Source organism: Phyllobates terribilis, unplaced genomic scaffold (genome assembly GCF_046119375.1).
Source record: "Phyllobates terribilis strain yellow unplaced genomic scaffold, ASM4611937v1 Scaffold_2__4_contigs__length_985480577, whole genome shotgun sequence".
Taxonomy (NCBI): domain Eukaryota; kingdom Metazoa; phylum Chordata; class Amphibia; order Anura; family Dendrobatidae; genus Phyllobates; species Phyllobates terribilis.
This window is the reverse complement of record NW_027362762.1, coordinates 834,096,517-834,114,926: the sequence shown is the minus strand read 5'-3', so window position 1 is coordinate 834,114,926 and position 18,410 is coordinate 834,096,517. Positions and strand designations below refer to the sequence as shown.

The window sequence follows — 18,410 nt, the reverse complement described above, 5'->3', positions numbered from 1 at the left end:
CATGTTGCAGCGACTGTGGCAGCACCGACAAGCCCTGGTGCAATACGTTCTGACGTATAGCCTGGGCCAACGAGATTCAGAGGTGGGGCAAATCACGCTGGAGGAGTGGTCTCAGATCAGGGACCTATGCACCCTTCTGCACAGTTTTGAAATGGCGACGAAGATGTTTAGTGCTGACGATGCCATTATCAGCATGACTATTCCGGTGATTTACATGCTGGAGCACATGTTAAACAGAATTCGGAGTCAGGTGGTGGCACAAGAGGAGGTGGAGGAAGTAGAGGAGGAGGAGTTGTATGCGGAAGGGCTAACATCTGCAAGGTCCAGACGGTCGGCAGCACCAGGGCGGCAGGCATGTGAGGGTGGGGGAGATGATTTTACCAGGGCGCATGGTAGCAGCCAAACTAGTGAGGAAGGTGCAGGAGCCCAGGAAGAAGTGGAGGACGAACTGATGGAAGACTCATCAGATGAGGGAGACCTTGATCACATTTCTGTTGTGCGAGGTTGGGGGGAGAGGACAGAGGAAGGAAGCATGATTGTTACCTCGCCACCAACACAACAGGGACTTGGTGCTCCTGGATGCGCAACACACATGAGTGCCTTCTTGCTGCACTACCTGCAACATGACCCTCGAATTGTGAGAATTAGAAATAATCCTGACTACTGGGTTGCCACACTGTTAGATCCCCGGTACAAAAGTAAATTTGCAGAAATTATTCCTGCCATAGAAAGGGATGCACGCATGCAGGAGTATCAGCAGAGATTGTTGCAGAATCTTACATGTGCTTTTCCACAAAATACCAGTGGTGCACGTAGTGAATCTCACAGTTCCAACTTGCCAACCGTGGGACCGTCAAGTGTTCAGCACTCAAACCGTAACAGAACCACAGTATCTGCTGGTAACAGCAATTTTGCGGAATCATTTCACCACTTTTTTAGCCCATCCTTTGCAAGGCCACAGGAGACAAGAAGTCTGACACATAGTCAACGCCTAGAGACGATGGTACAGGAGTATCTCCAAGTAAACATTGAAGCCACGACTGTGTCACTGGACCCTTGCTCTTTTTGGGCTTCCAATCTGGATAAATGGCCGGAGCTAGCCACTTACGCCTTGGAGATCTTGTCATGCCCCGCAGCCAGCGTTCTGTCTGAATGTGTGTTCAGCGCTGCTGGTGGTGTGCTGACAGATAAGCGCACGCGGCTCTCCACTGATAATGTAGACAGACTCACGTTCATAAAGATGAACAAATCATGGATCCGAAACGACTTTTCTACCCCTGTGTCATCCTGGGGAGAGTAAAAGCTTGATGATTGGTTAAAATCACCCTACCAACCGTTTTAAGCTTTCAAATTACTAATCATGTTTATCTGTATCTTGACTGGAAAATAATTTGGGCTTTGTAGCAGTGTGCAGCACTGATCCTATTAGGCCATCTATAATAAGCTTCACCAGATTTAAAATTAAAAATAATTTTTAGCTGCATCTAGCCCGGAAAATAATTTTGGGGCTCCGAGATGCGCAAGACACATAAGTGCCTTCTTGCTGCACTACCTGCAGCATGACCCTCATATTGTCAGAATTCGAAGTAATCATGACTACTGGGTTGCCACACTCTTAGATCCCCCAAACTTTTCGATCAACCTTTTCATTTTAATAAAGACCAAAAAAATGGTCATTTTTGAAATTATAAGCATTAGCAGGTTGTTAGAAACTGAAATCAAACAGTTTTCAACTCAAAACTTTATTCTAGGTGATGTTACATTTTCACATAGGACCCCTTGTTCGAAAGGAGCTTCTGAACTCTCTCGTCCATTGAATTTGTCAGGTTTTGGATGGTTTCTGCTTCAATTGTTTTGCATGAGGACAGAATACCCTCCCAGAGCTGTTGCTTAGATGTGAACTGCCCAGGGGCGGACACAGACTGTAGTGGGCCCCTGTGCAAGAAATTTTTGGGGGCCCCCCCCCCTGCGCTTCATAAGGCAACAAAGTTATGTAAACATAACCCCCCCATGTGCAGCTCTCATCCCCCCCATGTGCAGCTCACCCCCCCGATGCATCTCTCATCCCCCCCCGTGCATCTCTCACCCCCCCCCGTGCATCTCTCACCCCCCATGTGCATCTCTCACCCCCCCATGTGCATCTCTCACCCCCCCATGTGCATCTCTCATCCCCCCCATGTGCATCTCTCATCCCCCCCATGTGCATCTCTCATCCCCCCCATGTGCATCTCTCATCCCCCCATGTGCATCTCTCATCCCCCCCATGTGCATCTCTCACCCCCCCCCATGTGCATCTCTCACCCACCCCCCATGTGCATCTCTCATCCCCCCCACTCCTAGTTAATTAATTGTATTTAAGAAAAATAAAACTTGTTATACTTACCCCCATGCGATCCCTGCAGAATCCTGGCGCTCGTCCACGTCGCTGCCACCAGGCTCTCCTGACGTTCGGCCATGTGACGGTGCCACATACATAGCCAACAGCTTTTGTTTTGGCCAAAAGATTTTTAAAGCTGCCACTACGATAAGGTAGACTCTTCTGGCCGGGCCCTACTCTAACCTATTAAAATTTTCTTAAAATATCCAATACTCTTTTTAGATATATTTTTATTTAGTTTTCTTTAAGGGAATGTGTCATATACATTTTTTTTTTAAATGACCAATAATACCACATACAGGGAATACCGCCACACCATCACCAGACCACATATTACCACAACATAGTGACCGAATAATACCACACAGAAGGGAGAAAAACTGCCACACCATGACCAGACCACATATTACCACCACATTACTAATATTACCATAAGTGTCATTATACACAGGAGCTCTATACATGGTATGTATAATGTAAGTGTCCAGGTAATCTAGTGATCACCAGTGACATTATACACAGGAGCTCTGTATATAGTGTCAGTGTACAGGTAATACAGTGATCACCAGTGACATTATACACAGGAGCTCTGTATATAGTGTACAGGTAATACAGGGATCACCAGTGACATTATACACAGGAGCTCTGTATATAGCCCCCATTAACTGTAAATAGGCACTTAATATATAATTTAATTAGAACCTCTACTCTATACTTCCTGCTCCCCGCATTCATTATTTACATGCACCCCCTGCCCCAATTCATTATATCATGTCCGTGCTCTCCCCACCCCATCGTCATTTATCATTTACTCTCCCCCACCCCACATTCATTATGTGCAGCTCATTATCCCCCTACTCCTAATTCCCCCATGTGCAGCTCATTTTCTCCCAATTCCCCCATGTGCAGCTCTCACCCCCCCATGAGCAGCTCTCACCACCCCCCCATGTGCCCCTCTCTCATCCCCCTCCCCCACATGTGCCCCTCTCTCATCCCCCTCCCCCACATGTGCCCCTCTCTCATCCCCCTCCCCCACATGTGCCCCTCTCTCATCCCCCTCCCCCACATGTGCCCCTCTCTCATTCCCCCCATGTGCATCTCTCATCCCCCCCATGTGCATCTCTCATCCCCCCCACATGTGCACATCTCTCATCCCCCTCCCCCACATGTGCACCTCTCTCATCCCCCGCCATGTGCATCTCTTATCTCCCCCGCCATGTGCATCTCTTATCTCCCCCCCATGTGCATCTCTTATCTCCCCCCATGTGCATCTCTTATCTCCCCCCCATGTGCATCTCTTATCTCCCCCCCATGTGCATCTCTTATCTCCCCCCCATGTGCATCTCTTATCCCCCCCCACATGTGCACCTCTCTCATCCCCCCCACCCCATGTGCATCTTTTATCATCTCCCCCCCCACGTGCACCTCTCTCATCCCCCTCCCCCCACGTGCACCTCTCTCATCCCCCTCCCCCCACATGTGCACCTCTCTCATCCCCCCCACCCCATGTGCATCTTTTATCATCTCCCCCCACCCCATGTGCATCTTTTATCATCTCCCCCCCCCCATGTGCATCTCTTATCTCACACACACACACACACACACACACATACACACCTCCCATTCCCCCCACTCCTAGTAAATTGTATTTTGAAAAAAACAAAACTTGTTATACTTACCCCCATGCGATCCCTGCAGAATCCTGGCGCTCGTCCAAATCGCTGACACTAGGTTCTCCTGACTTCCGGCCATGTGACGGCGCCGTCACATGACCGGAAGTCAGGGGAATCATGAAGGCGCTGCCGCAGGAGCGCAGCGCAGCGCTGAGATGTCCCGGACCCGGCGCTTAGCATGGGGCCGGGGGCCCCATGAGGAGAGAGACTCACAAGAGGGGGCCCCCAACGGGGCTCCAAGGGGGCCCCTACCGGCTGGGCCCCACACTGGAGTCAGGGCAGACATGCCCTGATGGCGGCCCTGCTGGAGGCTGGAGGGGCCCCCTCTCCCTCGGGGCCCCCGTTCAATGAACCGGCTGCACGGGCGGTAGTTCCGCCCCTGGAACTGCCTCCCGCCATCATAGACACTCCTTTTAATGATGCTCCAAAGGTTCTGAATGGGGTAGAGGTCAGGGGAGCATGGGGGTCACACCATAAGTTTGTCCCCTTTTATGCCCATATCAGCCAGAGATGCAGATGTTTTATGTGCAGCATGAGATGGTGCATTATCATGCAGAAAAATGATCTTGCTGTGAAATACACGGTTCTTCTTCTTGAACCATGGCAGGAAGTGCTGTTTGAGAAAATCCACATACATTATGGAGTTCATCTTTAGCGCCTTCAGGGATCCTAAAGGGGCCGACAATCTCTCTCCCCATGATTCCAGCCCAAAACATTACTCCACCTCCTCCTTGTTGGCGCTGTAGCCGTGTTTGCGTGGGGTGTCCATCAACCAGCCATCCTCCACTCCATTCACCTGGACCATCGAGCGCTGCACGGCACTCATCCGTGAACAAAACAGTTTTGAAATCAGTCTTCATGTAATGTTTGGCCCACTGGAGCCGTTTCTGCTTGTGTGAAGTGGATAGAGGAGGTCGACAGGATGGCGTATGCACAGCTGCAAACCTCTGAATGACCCTGCATCTTGTTGTTCGGGGGACGTTGGAGGCACAAGCAGCTTCAAAAACTTGTCTGCTGCTATGACAAGGCTTTTTTGCCGCTGCTCTTTCAACCTGACGTAATTGCCTGTAGGAAAGAGTCCTCAATTTGCCCTTATCAGCACGCACACGTGTGTACTGTGAATCAGCTACATACTTCTTGATTGCCAAGACACTTCATCCTGATCATCGCACAATGTTGATTGTAGTCATGCCTTGACCTAAACACTCCACAATTTGTTGCTTCTCAGCAGCCGACACATCCTTTTTCTTTCCCATTTTGGCAGAAAATGTAGGCTGCTTAATAATGTGAGAGAGCCTTCTTAAGTAGTCTTGCCTTTCATTGGACACACCTGCCAAACTAATTAGCACAGGTGTCTGCAATTGCTTACAGTGATATAAAGAGCCCTGACACACATCACCATCAATGAGTTTAACTGACAAACAAACAAATTCTTCCCTTATCACTCCTAAACACTTTTTGCATAATAATTTGGAACGCGGTGTACATGTGCTTTTCCACAAAACACCAGTGGTTCACGTAGTGAATCTTACAGTTCTAACTTGCCAACCGTGGTCTGTATGGAATTGTTCAATAAAGGGCCCAAAATTAAGATAACATAGATGGGAGAGGTCTCTATGAATAGGAATTCCTAAGTATTTGATACCCTGTGAGGGCCAGGCAAAGGGAAAGTTGGACTGGATGGAATCCTATATGGATTTAGGGAGGGAGACATCGAGGGCCTCAGACTTCGCTGCATTGATTTTAAAATTTTACCATGTAACAAAGTGATCTATTTCAGCCATAACAGCAGGGATGGATATATGTGATTGAGTGATATATACTAGGACATCATCAGCAAATAGAGAGCACTTGTACTCGGTGCCTCCCACCTCAATCCACCTAATATTGGGGTTATGGCGAATTGATGAGAGCAGGTGCTCCGTCACTAGGATGTATAAGAGAGGGGACAGAGGACATCCCTGCCTTGTCCCATTGGTGATTGTGAAAGGTGATGAAAATGTTCTGACGCACCCCCTGGGCCTTGGGACACCCGGAGCCGGACCCTTTTTGGTGGATGCTGGTGGTTGTAGTCTTCGTGGCGGCGATCCGGTTCCGTGGCTCAGGGCGGTCAAACCAGTGGCGGAACTATTTATGTGGTTTTGATGTTTAAATGTCCGACTACGCCACCCGTGGATTGCGGTCAGAGTGAACCGCCGCTACAGGGCAGACCGCTAAGGCTGGTGTTGTGGGTGCAGCAGAGCGTAGCATAACTCCCCACGGGAGGAGTATAGCCTCAGGGCAGTGTATGCGGAAGATGGGGGTGATGGTGCAGGGCAGCAGCAGTAACGACACGGAGTCAGTGATGCAGTTCAGGGCTTTTACTCACAGTTATTATTATCCAGACCACGTCTGCAGGTAACGGCTGCCCACGTCGTACTGTGCTCACCAGGTGAGGGGCTCAGACAACTCCCAGATAACTTTGGAGCGCTTCACAGGACCCCCTTTGTGTGTCCTTTGTCTGGCCTTTCTTACCAACACTTCTGTCCGGCTGCCTCGGGCCTCCTCTTGGTAAACTTGGCGCCAGTTTCCCTGACCCTATGTGGTGCCTTCCTAGCGGGTGGAGCAAGGGGCTGCGCCACATAAAATGTCAGAGCCTCCGGTTTCTAGCTGAGGGTCGTTTCCTGCCTCCACTAGTTCGGGGACCGGTCTCCCCCTTTGGCCTGACCCCTCCACGCAGGTGGATTCGGGCGTGCGGTGGCGACTCGCCCGTCCGCACCCCTGGGATCCCTTCATTCCTCGTTCCTGGAGCCTTCTCCGCTCCTCTTCCTTCCTTCTCCCTCTTGCAGGCCTGGGCCTCTGTTACTAGGCCCGCCTCCGGAGCAGAGCTCATGCAGAGCCCCTGCTCCCTGCCACTTCTGCTCAGACTTCTCTGCACTGAACTAAGATGGTGCCCACCTTTTATACTCCCTTCTCAATGCACCCAGGAACTGCTTCCTCCCTGCTCCTGCACTGCAGGGTTCCCCTTCCTCAGTGTTCCCTCCCCCCACTCCAGCCAGGGACAGGGACTGTTGTGCCCATCTCAGGGGCATATTGGTCGCCCTGCCCCACGGCAATGTGGTGTAATGCATGCAGGTGTCGGGTCCTGATCCACACTCCATCCTTATCTGAGAGTGAGATATCACACCTCTGGGTGAGGTGCAATACGTCTGTAGCAACCGAGCCCTCGGTGCTACAGTTCCATTTATCTTCAGCCTAGGTGACGTATTGTGATACAGGGCCGTGATTTTGGCTATAAAAGGGTCCCCTAGACCCTTACCCCAAGCTTTTTAAGAGAATCATATATGGCGTGCCAGGAGACTCTATGGAATGCTTTCTCAGCATCCAACGAGAGTATCTACTTACAAATTTTTAACTGCATCTAGCCCAGGAAATACTTTGTGCCTAGTAGCAGTGTCTGCTAGTCAGCGGATTATCCCGGCTGTTAAGCAAGCTACACCACCTGTAGTTTGGACACTTAATTTTTTCAAAGGAAATGCTTCGGGACCACGGGATACTTAGTGAAGAGCATCAGGAGGCACCCCAAGGCATAGGGGCTGGGACTGGCACTAGGATGCCTTGCGGTGGACAGCCGAGCTCGATCCTTATAAAAGCTTTTTAACTGCAGCAGCTTTAGTGGACGCTACTGGAGCTGGAATTACGCGGCTGCTGGCATGAGACTTGCCCTCCAATAGATCCTTGTAAATGGATTTAAAGTGTATTCATTCAAATTAGAGGGACAATTTAAATTAAAAAGCTTAGAGCTGCCTCCACCACAGGGGGGCTCTCTCGACCCACCAGCGGACAGGCACCAGTATTGGGAGAGGGGGGCTGGCCGTCAGGGTTCACCGCGGCTCTGGCACAAACTCGGCGACACGGAGGTGGCACGGGCAGGAGCGGACTGGCCGTCTCGGCTTCTCACTTTTTGGATTTTAGAAGGGCATGACATGCCTATATCTGTGTCTCCCCCTCCTTTTACTCCTCCACCTCTTTTCTTTTCGCATGACTATATGTACTTGTCACTTTTCCATGTGTTAGTTGTGTCTTCTGAGCAGTTTGTCAGCTTTTGGACACCTTTGAAGGTGTTTTCTATGTGTTTCTATGTGTTTTTGTTTGCCTGCCATTGGTTTTAACGGTGTTCGAAGGTGTTCGACGAACAGTTCGACGAACAGTTCGGCGAACACACGGGTGTTCGACGAACCGAACCGAACTCGAACACTACGGGGGTGGCTCAACACTAGTTGCAACTCCATTTAATGTCTTAGGATTTAGAATGGGAGGTCATAAAAGCTAATGTAGGTGTAATATGTACACTACTGTTCAAAAGTTTGGGTCACCCAGACAATTTTGTGTTTTCCATGAAAACTCATACTTTTATTTATCAAATGAGTTGCAAAATGAATAGAAAATATAGTCCAGACATTTACAAGGTTAGAAATAATGATTTTTATTTGAAAGAATAATTTTCTCATTCAAACTTTGCTTTCGGCAAAGAATGCTCCCTTTGCAGCAATTACAGTATTGCAGACCTTTGGCATTCTAGCTGTTAATTTGCTGAGGTAATTTTGAGAAATTTCACCCCATGCTTCCTGAAGCCCCTCCCACAAGTTGGATTGGCTTGATGGGCACTTTTTGCGCACCATAAGGTCAAGCTGCTCCCACAACAGCTCAATGGGGTTGAGATCTGGTGACTGCGCTAGCCACTCCATTACAATAGAATACCAGCTGCCTGCTTCTTCCCTAAATAGTTCATGCATAATTTGGAGGTGTGCTTTGGGTCATTGTCCTGTTGTAGGATGAAATTGGCTCCAATCAAGCGCTGTCCACAGGGTATGGCATGGCGTTGTAAAATGGAGTGATAGCCTTCCTTATTCAAAATCCCATTTACCTTTCACAAATCTCCCACTTTACCAGCACCAAAGCAACCCCAGACCATCACATTACCTCCACCATGCTTGACAGATGGCGTCAGGCACTCTTCCAGCATCTTTTCAGTTGTTCTGCATCTCACAAATGTTCTTCTGTGTGATCCAAACACCTCAAACTTTGATTCGTCTATCCATAAAACTTGTTTCCAATCTTCCTCTGTCCAATGTCTGTGTTCTTTTGCCAATATTAATCTTTTCCTTTTATTAGCCAGTCTCAGATATGGCTTTTTCTTTTGCCACTTTGCCCTGAAGGCCAGCATCCCGGAGTCGCCTCTTCACTGTAGACTTTGACTTTGGCGTTTTGCGTGTACTATTTAATGAAGCTGCCAGTTGAGGAGCTGTGAGGCGTCGATTTCTCAAACTATAGACTCTAATGTACTTGTCTTGTTGCTCAGTTGTGCAGCAGGGCCTCCCACTTCTCTTTCTACTCTGGTTAGAGCCTGTTTGTGCTCTCCTCTGAAGGGAGTAGTACACACCGTTGTAGGAAATCTTCAGTTTCTTGTCAGTTTCTTCCATGGAATAGCCTTCATTTCTAAGAACAACAATAGACTGTTGAGTTTCACATGAAAGTTCTCTTTTTCTGGCCATTTTGAGAGTTTCATAGAACAAACAAATGTAATGCTCCAGATTCTCAACTAGCTCAAAGGAAGGTCAATTTAATAGCTTCTCAAATCAGCTAAACCGTTTTAGGGCTATCATACTTGTGCAAGGGTTTTCTAGGGTTTTCTAAGCATCCATTAGCCTTCTTACACAGTTATCAAACACAATGTACCATTAAAACACTGGAGTGGTGGTTGTTGGAAATGGGCCTCTATACACCTATGTAAGATATAGCAATAAAAACAAGATGTTTGCAGCTAAAATAGTCATTTACCACATTAACAATATATAGAGTGTATTTCTGATTCATTTAATGTTAGCTTCATTGAAAAAAAATGTGCTTTTCTTTCAAAAATATTGAAATTTCTAAATGACCCCAAACTTTTGATTAGTAGTGTAGATGTCCTGATACTTTCGTCCATTTAGTTTACATTAGAAAATTTTCCAAGTGAATACACCAGACATACAAAACCAAAAGAACATTTCTCATTCCTAAAACTGGTTACCTTGACTTCAAATTAAGGTGAATTGGGGTGCTTGACATTTGTGACCAGGGTCTGGTGTAATGGCATTCTCTTTGGAAAATATAAATGTACCATAATATATTAAAGCACTTCAATGAAAAGAAATCCATACTTTACCCATTAGGTACTCATTATATGACCGATACCACAATTCTAGAAATTTGTTCATAGAGTTCAATAGATTTCACCGCTATGTAACACAGATGCCAGGACTCCACAGCAGTAGCTGCTTCTTTGCAGGGGAGGGGTTGTTGATCTGAGAAGTTGTTCTAATCTTCTGTAATCTTCTTGTTTCTATATTGACTATTTGCCTAACTAATGCATCCTTCATCCTCTATGTTATATTCCCTCCCAGGAGTTGACTCTCGTAATGGAGACTCAGTCTTTGGAGCAGCAAATCCAAAGTGTGGAGCGTAACATTACTTTCCTAAAAAAGGAACAACTAGAAATGTTACATGATCTTCAACTGGAGATTCTGCGCCTACAGAAACGTTGTACAGGTGAGCTGTTTTGTTTTTACCCCTGTTTTTACTCATTCCTTACATCAGCGGTCACCAACATTAGGCTCTCCAGTTGATACAAAACAATAAGGCCTCATTCGGACATCTGTATTTCATGCACATGTCCTATCCGGGATTTCCATGGATAGGGCACATACCCAATAAAGTCCGGATTATCTGCAAAAAAAAAATGCAAGACTTGTCCGATTTTAGTTACTGCTGCAGATCAAACTCGGCAAGTCAAAGGGTCCATGAAAAAATGGATAGCACAGAGATTTTTTTTTCCCAGATTGTTTTTTAACTTTTTTACACTTTATTTTTTTTTTAAGCAAAAAACGTTACTTGCTTTAAATATATGTGAAAATATTGTAGCATTACAAATAGTTTTGTGGAGAATTTTGAAGACTTATTTTTTTGATCAGTAGAATTTCTTTTCCAAACACAGTATATTGTAAGTTTAGTAATTTTTTCATGCCTCTTTCCATAGGCTTCTCTATAGATATAGAAAGATGCATGAAACAAGATTCTATATAGGAAACAACTTCTTACCATTTTAATAACATTTCTTTATATGTCCTCACATGAGTCCATTCCGTTTGTGCAGTTTTAGATGTCCTCTTATGGGGACAGGACTATGGCTTTTTTATCCACATAGACTTCATAACGAAAATGTTTAGTGAAGAAGACTTGTACTAACACATGTAACCAGTAGGAGAGAGCAGAGAAGAATATAACTATAATACATATTTACTGTTTATAAATATTCCATACAGTTATTGCCATTGTCATCTATTACGATTGTCATTTCTTACTATATTCCAGTGATGTGTCCCTTACTGGGCTGCTCACAGTAGTTTTGCTAAAATCACGGTTTTATTAGCAGGAGATTATCACTAGAGGACTAGTTTTAAGGCACATGTAATAAATGATTTTATGAGATGGAATTTCTGTGAATTTCGAAATATACCATAATAGTGGGAAAACACCTTAATAATATTGATGACGCCAACACATGAGTACAATACGTGTATACCAGAGAGGAGCTACGAACCATAGAGCGAGGACCATTGGACCATACTTGACCCCTATATTGCTGATAGTCCACCACTATTCTAGAGTAAATGTCTGCTGCAATCAGGTTGTATTATCTTTGGTGCAGGACTACCCATTCATAGCGTTCATCATAGACAAAAGAACAGCTTTATATACTGGATTGATGGCTTAGCTGTCAGACAGTGTAATAAGAGATCAATGTGATTCATGTTCTGTAAATTAGAAATCACACAAATGCATTTTCCTCCCATTTACCACCTGAGCACACTGCTGTTCAGCCAAGAAACAGCTGCCATGTGCAAATCCCCAAGAGCTCCTACCATAGACTCCTATATACTGTAAATCATTCTTCTGGCACAATGGGGGGATTTTTGTGACTGATAGAAGCTTGTACCCAACATTAAGTATGCAAACACAGCTATAATATGGTAAAATACAGTACTCGATTTCAGCCAATTATCCTCGTAGACAGAAATATTATGATTAGCATTATTTATTAACTTGCACGTCTTTACTTATTTTATGTAACATTGTTTAATGAACAACACAAGTTCTGGAGAAGAACATGGAGGCTAGCTGTTATTTCCTATACAATGTCACTGAGAGAAAGAAATGCAATTCTTTCCCCAACTGCTTCCGGCACAGTCATCCCATTAACACACTCTTCTCGTAGCTAATTGCAAGCTATTCAGATGGTGTGCCGCGTCAGCTAAAGTCTGATCTTGCCCCTGTGTACAGTGTTAGTATGTGCGACCTGACCTTGAAGAGCTCATAAGAAATATGTATCCATTTAGAGTCACGTCTCTCATTGTACTTACAGTGGGGGGCTACTTGCAGCATGCTGGAGGGTGGGGATGTCTGTGGAGCTCCACAACTTTATACTGAATGGGTGCCCTCCACAATCCTTAACCTTATACCCACAAACTTAAATGTATTTTATTTGGATTTAATGTTATATACTCACAATAAGTGGCAAGTATTTATTAAGTGTAAAGGAAATGATGCATGGTTTTCTAACTATTTAAAAAAATAAATCTGAATATTGTGACGTGCATTTGCATTCAGCCCCCTGAGTCTATACTTTGTAGAACCACCTTTCACTGCAATTACTGCTGCAAGTATTTGGGGTATTTCCATATGAGCTTTGCACATCTAGGGGATGAATTTTTTGCCCATTCTTATTTGCAAACAAGCTCAGTGAGATTGGATGGAGATGTCTGTGAACAGCAATTTTCAAGTCTTGCCACAGATTCTTAAGTCCGGACTGTGACTGGGCCATTCAAACACATGAATATGCACATGACTCTAAACAATTCTATTGTAGCTCTGACGGTATGTTTAGGTCATTGTCCTGCAGTATGGTGAACCTACGCCCCAGTCTCAAGTCTTCTGCAGTCTCTTAACAGGTTCTCCTCCAGGATTTCCCTGTATTTAACTCTATCCATCTTCCCATCAACTCTAACCAGATTTCCTGTCCCTACTGAAGAGAAGCATTCCCAAAGCATGATGCAGCCACTAACATGTTTGCCGGTGGGCATGGTGTTTTCAGGGTGATGTGCAGTGTTAGTTTTCCTCCACACAAAGCATTTTACATTTAGCCCTAGTTTGGTCCCATCTGACCAGAGCACCTTCTTCCACATGTTAGCTGTGCCCCCTACATGGCATGTGGAAGAAGGTACACCATCCCTACCTTGAAACATGGTGGTGGCATCATACCATGAAACATGGTGGAGACACTTTTCTTCAGCAGAGACAGGGAAGCTGGTCAGAGTATTCAGAATTTAATGGTTGCTTGAAGAAAAGAGGATTTTGATTTCTGTGATAAAAGTTATGATGAACAAAATTGCAAAATGATTAAAGCTTGGGGATATCATTGTATTAACCCAGCAGAGGTCGGAACACGTGGGTGCATCACCAACCAAAATCAGAACATTTGTAGCAGTTCAGTCATTCTTGAGATGATAGTTACACAGCAGTTATGAGAAATTCCATTTTCACCTCCACCTTCACATCTTCATCCATAAGTGTTATAGTTTTCGTATCCTCAACTCCACCTTATAATCTCCATAACTGGTTTATTCGCTATAATATATCAATTTTCCTCATTCCAATTATAAAAGTATCTTTGCTGCTTACTTTTATAGAAGTTACGTATGGTTATTGCTTACATTTCAGCCATACAAATGTGGGTTCACTCTACAAATACTGCAGTGCAGACTTCTATTAGAAATACACTTTTTGCAGGGTTTCGGGTTCACTGCAGATAGTGAAATATTTCACTTGACTAATGTAACAATTCTACCTACAAGGACAAGACATAAATAATTCATTTTCTTGTGATGTACTGTGAAAGAAGAATAGAAAGAAGAGGACTTATATGTTCCTGGAGACGGGAATAAAAATAGTAACATAAGAATTTAGTATTAGACTTTTATTAGGACTATCAGTTTTATATTCAAAAGAAAATATCACTCTGAAAATCAACTATATTATTCTGTGTTGTTAAAGAAATTTCCATCTAACTGTATTTTATATTTATAATTTATAAATTCCTGGCAGGATTGAAAATAAAAATGGCTCCATTTGCCCCCCAAAAAATCACCATATCTGTTCACAGGTTGTGTGGCATTGAAGCTTAGCCCCGTTCACTTAAAGTGAGATGTGCTATAATACCAGACATAACCATGGACAGGTGTGGCCCTGTTTATTAAAGAAAGCACCTATGCTCTCTAATTCTAGACAAACCCTTCAAGAAATGGAAAAAAGTTTTGGTCTATGTTTTGACATGCTTTTGTCACGGTTCCACCCCTCAGTGTGTCTGAGATGCAGTTACTGACAGCTCAGCTGTCCAATCTGGTACAGGGGCGAGCTGTCAGTACTTTGATTGATAGCTCTGTCATCCAATCTGAGACTGGAGGTGCTGGTGATCTCCAGGTGTTCATTATCCCAGGTGATTGCCAGGCTACTTAAATGGGTTGTTATTCCCAAACCTCTGTCAGACATACATTCAGCTTTTGTGAAGTTTGGCTCTGTTACTTGTGTTCTGTGAATTGATCTTTCATTGCCTGACCTTGGACCTCGTTTTGACCATCCGTCTGTTTAACCCTTCTGCTCTGATCCGCTATCCTCCTGGTATTCTGACCTCAGAACGTTACCTGACTATGTCTTTGTCTTTTCCTTATGTTTATGAAGTACCCTCCTGGCTTTTGACCTCAGACTCATTAACTATCCCATCTCATGGCTTGGCCATGAAAAGTGACTCAGCGTCACAGCTTTTTGGCCAATTTGTGTAGCTCTTGAAGACTAATGTTGATAAGAAGCCATTGAGATACATACTGCCTGATGATTCCACTGACCACTATAGCTGTTAATATATTCCTAGCAACTAGACATAAACATGACTGCACTTTCACAAAATGATTGACATAGATGTTTGTTGTTGAGACATGTGGAAAGTTTTGAACAGTGGAAGTCTGGGTGCTGACTCGAGACCAAGTGGTTGCTGGAATTAAAGAGCAAAAGTGATCTGCCAAGTTTTCCTCCGAGACTGAAGACAGTCTCCATAAACAGTCTATTGAGCCCTTGCTTAGTCTCATAGTAGAGTAGCGTTTGGCTGATTGCTTCTGCTCCTTCATTGTAGTGAGTAGTAGTAGTAGTAGTGCCTTACCATCCAGACACCTACTAATCAAAACTTCTGACATGACTGTCATGTCAAAAGTTTTCAAAAAAATGCATTTTTTATGGTTTGTTCCAAGATAATATTTTTCTAAACTGATTCTCACTGCACTAATTATGCATTCTCCCACCATATCCGTATGTTTGGTAGTGCCTGTAGGTGGTGAAGTAGCTCCGTTACGTTCATTTGTATGCAGTGAACTGTAGTTCCAGGCACAGCCGCTACCGAGTGTTGGATCCCCCACCATATGATTTTTATAGCTTAATCAAATGTTATCAATATGATTGCCCCATAGAACTCTTTTAAAATGCATAATAATGAAAACATTAGGGTATCTTAAAGAGGACTTGTCACTTGCCATAAATATGTAACTTTTTTACTGTTTTTCTTTTGTTACTGCAATTTTCTATTCCTGAGATATGGTCCCCTCTTCCTTGTATGTAAATCTAGTCTTTTTGGCCAAGTGAGCTCGAGCCTCAAATATTCTCTATCTTTCAAAGACCACACCCACTTGGCTAAAAAGACTAGCTTGAGATACAAGGAACAGGAGGCTATATCTAAGGAAAGGAGAAGTACAGGAATTAAAAAAATGACAACCCTAGATTCAGAACAGTGGCATTCACAACAGGTTTATTGTTCACATATTTATGGTAATAAGAGTGACAAGTCCTCTTTAAACAGTCATCAGCCTTCAGGGAGTTGTGAATATGTGTTCAACTCTAGTTACCAAGTAAAAGAAGGTGCCGTGACCATCCAATAATGATAAATTTGCTTTATTATAACATTACAAATATTGAAACAGCAGCAAACAAACAACGATCCAGACCTATATTAGGAGTTGAAATGTTGCTGCTGTTTTTGTATTTTTGATGACACAATAGAGCACGTTGATCATTATTGGATGCTGAAGCCGCCTTCTTTTATTTGGATTTTGCTGGGAAAGGGAATCTTCCCACATTTGGCATTCATGCATCTACATGGTATTGAAGCTTGATGCTGTCTCATCACCATTATTGTTAATATTCAACTGTAGTTACTGCTCTTATTTGCAAAAAAGAAAATATTTGCTGGCGAACATTTTGAAATTTAAAATTCAATGACTTCATGGACCATGAATGCCAAATATATTTACAGTTTTCTTACTTCAATGTGTATGGGGTATTAATTTTTCTATATGATAATGTTTAAAAATGTTTCACTAAGAATGGGATATATTTTAAGAGGTATTCTCAAGTTATTTAATTGACTTGTTTTTCCTACTTATTCTCCGGCAATGAGAGCTTTTATCTTACATAGTACATAGTGTACACTTGGTTTCCATAGAACTTGGCCACTAGTGCCTGCCAAATCCCTGGTCAAGTGTGCGCAGTAGTCAAATTCCAGGAAATGAGTTAACTCATAACATACCAATTAGCCCTCTCCTGCCCATTAATTTCTACACAACAGTTAAAGGAAACCATACATGTGAGCCCCTGGCACCTTCTTTCCGCCTGCTGCCCTTGATTGACAGGTCTCTCCTTGTATGCACATGTAGGGAGAGATCTGTCACTACAGGAAGCAGCCAGAGGGGAACTGCCTGTCCAACTAGTCTCCTGTGTGGCTTGAGCCTCCGTTCTTAAATTATGATTTGCTACAGCTTTTCAGAGTTAAACGTATATGACTGAAGTCATACAGCCAGTGTCTGATACATGCTACCTGTGGATCGGGCAGCATATATTAGCTGTCAGGTTCCCTTTAATGCTCACCTCCTACTCAGCTGACGAGCTAGAGCTTTTCTTATCAATCCTGTAGAATCACAATCCCCAGAGCCCAGCATCATAGCTCTCACTGTCACAGCCCTGTGCATGTTCAAATGCACTGTTATCTCTATATGTAAATACAGGGTCAATAGTTTAGAACAAACCACTGATAGCTGAATGTGTTACAGCAGAACTTGTGCTGAGCTTTATAGTTCTACTAATTCTACAGTTCTGTTACTGACCAGAACTGTCAGTCAAAGAGGACAGCCCGCCCTTCCAGAAACCAGGAAGGGAAAGAGACTGGGAAGCTGTGTGTTGCTCAAGAGACAACTTGAGAATAACCCTTTTAAAAGATACCAGATATAGAGACATCATTCTGTATCTGGATAGCTCTCTCTGGAGGGAAGGTCATATTACCAGTTGTTTTTGCTGCTGACAAGTTTGCATTACTGTATGATAGATCAAGCTAATTAAAAAGGATTTTTTACATTTGATTGCAACCATAGAAACCAATGAGATATAAATCTTTAATTGATGCGTTTTCTATTAAACAAATCTCCCAACTAAAGACTATGCATTAGTTTTATAATGCCGTGAGGCAATCCACTGCATACAATGTTTACTTTTAATGGGAGTTTTCTGCTTTCTGCTAAAATTTCTAAAACCCCAATAACTGGTACATACCAGTATAGAAAACCATCCCCCCCTCACACACATTCATTACTGCAGACCCAGGATTTGAAATTTCCACATTCATAGCACTCGATATGATGGTGATCACACGATTTACCCACTTCTCTGGCCTTGTCCTCATCGGCATCAACGCTGAAAACATGTGAAGATACAGGAAAATTACAGGTAGAATTTGTATAGCGTTTGCAAGAGATTATTCCACTGTGAATTTTGTAAATTTGTCACAATTAATCCCGGCAAAATAATCCATAGACCTGATATTCATTTACATAGCCATAGAGTTATAGTTTTGAATGATGCCATTTATTTTGCCATAAAATATACTGGAAAACAGAAAAAAAATCCAAATGCAGTTAAATGATGAAAAAGTGCAATTCCGACATTGTTTTTTTAGCATTCATTGTACAGTAAAAATGACCTGACAGTGTGATTTTCAGATCAGTATGGTTACAGTGATATCAAACTTGAATAGTTTATTATCTTTAGGTGATGAAATAAAATTCTGAAATTTGCTAAAAAAAATATCTAAATTTGATGTGTGGAAGAGGCCTAAGTTTTCTCGAAAGCTTGCCTTGTAAGATCATTTTATGTTATTTTTGTTAGCCATTAAAATGTATCATAACTACAGG

General features: G+C 43.7%; 1 protein-coding gene across 1 annotated transcript in view; it reads left to right on the top strand.

The window, feature by feature from the left end:
- Nucleotides 1-18,410, top strand: part of CCDC92B (coiled-coil domain containing 92B) — a 128,332-nt gene that overhangs the window by 18,710 nt on the left and 91,212 nt on the right. The window contains exon 2 of the mRNA XM_073667800.1: nucleotides 10,476-10,620. Coding sequence (XP_073523901.1) covers nucleotides 10,491-10,620 — 130 coding nt within the window. The 5' untranslated portion in view covers nucleotides 10,476-10,490. The remainder of the gene's footprint in view (nucleotides 1-10,475; nucleotides 10,621-18,410) is intronic.